The sequence below is a fragment of the Coregonus clupeaformis genome, chromosome 30, assembly GCF_020615455.1.
Source record: "Coregonus clupeaformis isolate EN_2021a chromosome 30, ASM2061545v1, whole genome shotgun sequence".
Lineage (NCBI taxonomy): Eukaryota > Metazoa > Chordata > Actinopteri > Salmoniformes > Salmonidae > Coregonus > Coregonus clupeaformis.
In genome coordinates, this window is record NC_059221.1 from 21,495,958 (window position 1) to 21,503,692 (window position 7,735).

At 40.2% G+C, this 7,735-nt stretch overlaps 1 protein-coding gene across 3 annotated transcripts; it reads left to right on the forward strand.

Annotated features, from left to right (window-relative positions):
- Nucleotides 1-3,138, forward strand: LOC121545652 (tumor necrosis factor receptor superfamily member 9). Of its 3 annotated transcripts, none has more exons than XM_041856378.2 (8): nt 1-566; nt 960-1,109; nt 1,522-1,641; nt 1,776-1,919; nt 2,049-2,121; nt 2,346-2,470; nt 2,566-2,703; nt 2,867-3,138. In XM_041856378.2, the coding sequence occupies exons 1-8, from the start codon at nt 521-523 to the stop codon at nt 2,977-2,979; spliced, it is 909 nt and encodes a 302-aa protein (XP_041712312.2). In that variant the 5' UTR covers nt 1-520; the 3' UTR covers nt 2,980-3,138. The 3 variants fall into 3 exon arrangements, with proteins under 3 accessions (XP_041712312.2, XP_041712313.2, XP_041712311.2); XM_041856379.2 differs by having other exon boundaries at nt 515-566; nt 919-1,109; XM_041856377.2 differs by lacking the exon at nt 1-566 and having other exon boundaries at nt 594-1,109.
- Nucleotides 3,139-7,735: the final 4,597 nt, after the last annotated feature.

The following is a 7,735-nucleotide window of genomic DNA, read 5'->3' on the forward strand; positions in this document are numbered from 1 at the left end:
TACTTTTGTATATATAGTGTAGTAGCTAGTTACATCCTATCAAACCTGTCGTCTTGTGTGTTTGGTTAGCCTGCTAACTAGTAGCCAATGTCAGGGCAAGCAAGGTTAGGCATCAAGCTAGCTAACTTATCCTAGCAACGATGCTAGCCGTTTAGCTAGCTAGAAAGCTAAACATTTGGCTAATGTTAGCTGGCATCGGGAGTATGGGGTAACGTTAGTTACGGCATGGTGAGGGTGAATTTAATTTTCTTCAACATCTTGCTAGTTAGTTATCTTGCTAGCTAGTTGTAGCCAAAGGACTTTCTACAATTTCTAGCCAGCTAGCTAGCAACATTAGCGAAGCTAGAAGCACAGTCGCATTGGCTAGCTAGCAATAAGACATTAATATTCTTGAGGCAGTGTTAACGCAATTCGAGCTAGCCCACCAAGACCAGCCCAACCCAGGTTGACTTCAAAGTGCGAGGCATTAGATACAGCTTTTTTTCTCGAATTTCAACAACGAGGTACGCTACAACAGGACATGCTATTGGTTTTCGCCATTATCCTTGGAAACTCAAGACAGACAGGTGATAATCTTTTCATTCTCCAATTTAGTTTCGTTACTTGTATTTGTCGTTTCAACTTTTCATTAAACTTCTCCCCCGCCAATTGCTTGTAATTGATTATGTCCGACATCTTCTCCCTTTCGAGCACTTAATCTGCGTCTCAAATAATTTATTTTACGCCTGCAACAGTTGACAAATAGATAAATGTCAGATTCTGGCGACGCCCCCTAGCTACATAAAGGCAATGAGTCTGGGTTGGCTGGAAATTCCATCATATGAGAGGGTGCTTTCAAGTAGGATCCTACTGTTGTCTATTCCATTTGTATTACTTTTACTGTTTAACACCTGCACTTCTGTCACCTGGAATCCATAGTCCTTCTGTGTTCCTAACTTTCTGTGTGGATTGGAGGGCAGTGAGAAAGATGCATCTGGTCCTCAGTGTACTGTGTCTCTCTATGCTCACACTGAGCTGCCTGAGTAACACTGGTGAGATAGAGATAGGTTGTGGACAATGGACAACATCTGCTGGTTCTACTGATGTCTGCTGTGAAAGGTGCAATCCAGGTAAATGTTTAAACTAGGCTACTGTAAATGGTTTAACTTTAAATGTAACCCATAAATAATCAATAATTAATGTAATATGGCTTGGATTTTGAGAAGTACATTCTAGAGGCTTTATCTGGTTAAATTATGTATTTCATGGGGATGAATAATCTAGTGTATCCCAGGTTGTGAATTAAATAACAATTAAATAACATTGAGTTTCAGTGGCTTCTATTAGTACCACAAGAGGGGGATTTATGGATAATGATCAAACAACTGTATGTGGGAGGGGACTGGAAATAGTTTCCTATCAAATACATGTACCTTTATATTCATGTCCACTGCAATTGCTACTGATGGAGCGAATGTGATATTATGGATGTAGATGTGCTTTCAATTCAGTACTTTTAATGTTGTCTGTGTATTTGTGTAGGGAACCGTCTGGTGACACGCTGTGGTCCAGACCCCAAAAAGCTGTGTGTTCCATGTGGGAATGAGACCTACACAACTGACAGTTCATCACACTCCTGTCACAGGTGTACTCAGTGTGTAGGTATGTCACCAGAGATTTACCCATTTAATAGAATCTATTCTCCTCTGCACTTATATCTATTGTTGATGAGCGAGATATTTTAACATATTAATTGTACTCGTCTTTCGCTTGCTTCCTTGTGTGTGTGTATATAGGTGGCGCCCAATTCCTTAAGAAGGCCTGTACAAAAAGCAAGGACACAGAATGTGACTGTATGGCAGGATTCCGATGTGGTGATGACCACTGCACCTTCTGTGTTGAGGAGTGTGGGAAGGGCCAGGAACCTCTTCCCGCTGCACGTAAGACACACATCTGTACCTGCAAACATTAAAGTCAAACAAGTTATTTGGCATGCCTAGTAAGACACAAGATCAGGACACATGGAAAATGTTCACCAAGTCTGAACCTCTGCATGTCTGTCTACATAGGGTCCTGCCGGAATTGTCCAGATGGGACCTTCAATGACCAAATCCATGAGAAGTGCAAGTCTTGGAGAATAAGGTTAGATTTAATCCCCCCCCCTAAACTCGAGTTTGCTTCAATATTGGGATTACCGGTTGTACTAATGCCATTGCATAAATCTGCCAACAAAGTATTACCGTATGCAGCAAAACACTTGACTTAATCTCAGCAACCCAGAACTAAAATCTTCTGCCATGGCTACTCAATGTAATCTGATATTGGAGAGCCAATCCTTAATCTTTATTTCTCCATCTCTGTCCCAGCTGTCCCCATCCCAATGAACACATTGTTACCTTGGGAGATGCTGTTAGTAACAGCAAGTGCGGCATTGCCAACATTGTAACGCCCGAAGTCAACACCTTACCTACAACATTGCCGGACCATGAGGGTAAGACCAGTGAATCTAACCCATGCCAAAATGTATGTTATAATATCACCTTGTTTTAAATAAAGATGACAAAGCCTCTTTCTCTGATGGCACAGGGCTGGTTTGGGCTGTAAGTACCTCATTTGGGGTCTTTATCATCCTTATCATCTTGTTTCTGGTCATCATCACCAAAAAGAAACAAGAGAAGACGGCCCCCAAGGAGCCAACCCTTATTGTGCTAACTCCTCCTACAGGTAATTAGATGTCTTATACAATTTTATTCATTCCTACTCATCATACTGCAGTGCACCAACATTCTTCGTCAGCTTTCAAACTGTAGTCCTGAATGTGAACGAAGCTTCAACATAATTTAATCTGAGATTGAGCCAATCTTCTCCTCCGCTCCCCCTCTCTCAGATGAGCCCAGGAGCCTGATAGAGATCAGTTTCCACAACCCTCAGCAGGAGCAGGGCAGCAGCTCCGAAATCCTGTGCTCCCAGGACTCTGAAACCAAGCTCCTGCCTGTGTGAGTGGCAGTGGACTTACTTTCTCGTGTTCTTATTTCTATTTTGTTCTACTTGACTTTTTGTATTTATTTTTGTATAGTATTACTGATATTTGTTGCATTGTTGGGAAAGGCATTTAATTGTACTTGTGCACGTGGCAATTAAAAACTTGGAACAGGGTCATACTGTGTCTGACCTATTGAACAATACTTCACACTGTCACTCTGATGCCTACACATTGCTAGCCTCAAGCCTGGGCTAAGATGCTACTGCTGATACGGTTGGACTTTAGCTCTGCTTGACCATGCTACTGAGTCGCTGGTACTAAGAAATTGAGGCTTAGATCATTTTTAGCGTTTGTGATATCTTTTTAATCTGTGATATTTTTAATACCTCAGTCATTTTATCTCACAGGCACATTCAAAGGTAAGCCAGGTCACTATGTTAAGTTAATTTACATGTCAGCTAGCTAGTAAACGGATATTCAAATGTCAGTAGTGATGGGGATGTTTTTGAGGGGGAAAAATATTGACGTCACTATATGACCTATAATCATTCATTAGCAGTTAGGCTACAGTATCAATTGCCTGCAGCTGGACTAGTTCAACTATTTTCATATTTGTATATTTTCTGGTTTTATAAAGGACATTTGTCTATTATTATTCTTTGCGCCATCAGCGTTTATATGGCCTGAGTAGAAATACTACTCTTGACATTTGTATGTGTGTGAGGGTGGTAGCAGAGCCCTGTCTTAATGCGGAGGTACAGCAGTGGAAAACCACAGGAAGCTCTGTGTAGTTTTGTGACTGGCTGCCCCTATGCCTCCCACTGGCTTATACAGTATCATAGTCACGTTTCCTGTACGTCTAAACTCAGCTGCCCACAGTTTCTAAGTTTAAGGGAATACCCCTATTTAATATACTGTACAACCCGAAGTGTGACAAACATTTCATTGCGCAAGGTATGACGAAGAGCAAGTACAGGGTAATGCTTCTTTATGAATTTGGCACATTGTTATCATGAATCTATGTGGTACAGTATGTGACTTGGAGCCACTTTCCTGTGTGAATGTACTGCTTTTGTTGATTGGTATAGAGTCAAGGACATTCCAATTGGCTCATTCATCCCCCTCCTCTCCCCTGTAACTATTCCCCAGGTCGTTGCTGTAAATGAGTGTGTCTCAGTCAACTTACTTGGTAAAATAAGGGCTAAATACACATTGACAAAGACATTGAAATATGTGTGGGATACAGTATGATGTCATAATAAAGGCAGCTTAAAATAGGTAGCAGGAAATTCTACGGTCAGAGAATCCTCTCACGTGGGGGTTTCCCCTTTACACAGAAGTGTTTCTAAGGTAATGGGAAGTCAATTAACTAATACAAATGTTAATTGCACTTGACAGGCAATTTTACAATGTAGGCAATAGGCATTGAATGTGATCAAAGGGCTTCCTTTAACCTAGTTTGATATCAAGACCAGAGTTCACTCTTTCACCACTGTAGTTTTGCAATCATAAGCATTTTCTATGGGTGTTCCTTCGGCTTGCTGAACATGCTTGTTAACTCACGCCCACTTAGCCCTGGTTGTAAGAAAAAAAAGGTTTTACAACAGTTAGTCTCCTACATGTCCTAAATGTGAGTCAATGGGATGACAGATCTGTGATAAAATGTCTGACGCGCAATACTTCCCTCTGGGCTTTCTGCTAGGCAGAGCAGGGAATGCCGAGAGGATTCTGATTAAATGTGTCATATTAAACCTATAGTACTATCACTGCTGGGAATTTACACAAGGAATGCAGGTGACTGGGCATGTGTAAATAAAGCTCACAGGATCATAAATGCTGTATGACTAATAGAGGAGTCACATGGAAGAGGGGAAACCTCCATCTCTGTCAAACATCAACACACTGGAAGAACACGTCAGGCAGAAGATCCTGTAGAAACTTCCCTTTCAGTTCTGTACCAATGTTTACTTTTCATGCAGCCTGGTCTCAGACCAGACGTAACATAGTAAATGTAAATCCAGGACACGCAAATGATATACATTTACATTTTAGTCATTTAGCAGACGCTCTTATCCAGAGCGACTTTACAGTTAGTGCATACATTTATTTTTATTTTTTTCATATACAGTATGATATGTTAGGGTTGGTATGGTTACATAAGACAGATGATTACTTAAGGCAAAAACAAAAGTAGGGTTGTTGGTCAGGGTGGATGGATGGGCGTTTAACGCAAACATCTAACAACCCAAAGGTTGCGAGTTCGAATCTCATCACTGACAACTAACTATTTACTACTTTTAAGCTACTTTGCAACTACTTAGCATGTTAGCTAACGCTTCCCCTAACCCTAACCATAACCCTTTTAGCTAACCCTTTCCCTAACCTAACAAACCCTAGCCTAGCTAACGTTAGCCAGAATTCGTAACATATCATACGTTTAGAAAATTCGTAACATATAATATGAATTGTAATTCGTAACATATCATACGAAATGGGTGATGGACATCCACAAATTAATAAATACTATACGAAACATTATCCTAAATGGAGCGTCTCGGATTTATGTACAGAATAATACGAAATGCTCAGAGACCAGGTTGCCCTTTTGGTATTGGTATTTTATTAGGATCCCCATTAGCTGTTGTAAAAGCAGCAGCTACTCTTCCTGGGGTCGAGCATGGCACTTGCAATGCCAGGGTTGTGGGTTCGAATCAATTACTTTTCATGCAGAGTAGTGTATAACAGTTCACACCCACTTCCATGCTTAGTTACTGTATCTATATTTCCCTAGTTTGACAGGCGTAGCCCACATTCACAATTAGGCCCACATGGTGGAAAATGTGAACCCACACCCATGGAATGGGCCTATATACAGTAGTAGTGTAAATTAGTCATCACTGTCACAGTAATCTGAGGTCAGGGCTTTTAGAAAGCCAGTTACACCAAAGATGATAGTCACATTGATGATGGATTTTAGAGTACCGTTCATACGAATATCCTTAAGTACTTGGACTGGCCGGCTCCTGGGATTTTATGTCTTGTATAACATATTGTATGTCATTTCACTTGGGCTCAGAGATTTGATTAAATAAGCAATATTGTTTCATATTTTGATATTCTTTTTTTAAATAATGAAAGAACTAGTAAATACCACTGATTTGTCTTATTGTATCCATCCTAACACAAAGTAAGATCTTGGCAGGAAATGTGCCCCATGTGGCTTAGTTGGTCGATCACGGCGCTTGCAATGCCAGGGTTGTGGGTTTGATTCACACAGGCGAACCAGTACAAAAAATGTATGCACTCACTACTGTAAGTCGCTCTGGATAAGAGTGTTTGCTAAATGACTAAAATGACTGTACCCTACATGAAGATGACTAATTGATTACCTTCAAAAAATTAAGATCAGCTACATTTAGTGCAGCACATTTCTCTTGTCAGCATAAGCTTCTCTAAGAGAGAGGAATCAACATTGCTGCTGAGGTTTCATGGGTGTTAATTTTATTCAGAAAAACTTCAGAGAAACCTATGAGCACACTAATCCCAGTGCTATAGAGATAATACAGTTCTAGAAGTGTCTTGTCTAATATGTACTTACTGTATTTCTGTGTAAAAATAAGTTTAAATAAAAGGAACAAAAATGTAGAGTAGGGAACTGTGTCTGTTGAATGACAGTTGGAGTGGTGCAAAATTATGGGAAGCAGAGAGTTGGTGGGAAAACTAGATCGAGAAAGGATGCATTTTAGTAGTTGCACTTGCATAACTACTCAATGTAAAGTTTAGGTTCATGGGAGAAGGTGGAGTTACCGCATATCAGCAGCATGTGCTGTTCACTGAGTTTGCCGTGATCTCCTGTCATACAGTACAGCTTAGTGTTCACCCAACAGGCTGTAGGTATGTACAGAAAGGGCATGCCAGGGCAGAAACGTATAACTGACAGCCTAGGCTTAGACAGCCCATAGGGGAAATACTGTATTAACATAAAGTGACAAGTCTATTTCCCAGAAATTGGGAAACTTATTGACAATTTAGATGTGAATTACATGATAATGATATGTCTGTTCTCAAAGATCTACTCAGGTCTTTCTCAGACAGATATTAACAAGAGGAGGGGATAGCATTTCTGTAAAATAGGGTTTAAGATGTGTTGCCATTTGAATTGGAGTGTTATTGTAGTGTTACTCAGATCTCCCCTTTAATAATACTAAATAATCAAACAAATAAAAGTCAAACAATAAAACAAACTGATTGATATTAACCTTCTCTCATCAACACAGAGAAGGGCAACAATTAAGACAAGAAATAAGAATTGGCAGGTCAACTATACTGAACAAAAATATAAACGCAACATGCAACAATTTAAAAGATTCTGCTGAATTACAGTTCATATAAGGAAATCAGTAAATTGAAATAAATTCATTAGGCCCTAATCTATAGCTCCCACTGGGGAGCCAGGCACAGCCAATCAGAATGAGGTTTTCCCCACAAAAGGGCTTTTTACACACAGAAATACTGCCAAATTCTCTAAAATGACATTGGTAGACAAATTAACATTCAATTCTCTGGCAACAGCTCTGGTTGACATTCCTGCAGTCAGCATGCCAATTGCACGCTCCCTCAACTTGAGACATCTGTGGCATTGTGTTGTGTGACAAAACTGAACATTTTATTGTCCCCAGCACAAGGTGCACCTGTGTAATGATCATGCTGTTTAATCAGCTTCTTGATATGCCACACCTGTCAGGTGGATGGATTATCTTGACAAAGGATAAA

What these genes read in the sequence shown, in the direction of transcription:
- LOC121545652 (XM_041856377.2), top strand. Translation starts at nt 821, where the DNA reads ATGAGAGGGTGCTTTCAAGTAGGATCCTACTGTTGTCTATTCCATTTG. An exon ending in CTGTGAAAGGTGCAATCCAG is followed by an intron (nt 1,110 to 1,521) that starts GTAAATGTTTAA and finishes GTATTTGTGTAG; the next exon opens with GGAACCGTCTGGTGACACGC. An exon ending in CAGGTGTACTCAGTGTGTAG is followed by an intron (nt 1,642 to 1,775) that starts GTATGTCACCAG and finishes GTGTGTATATAG; the next exon opens with GTGGCGCCCAATTCCTTAAG.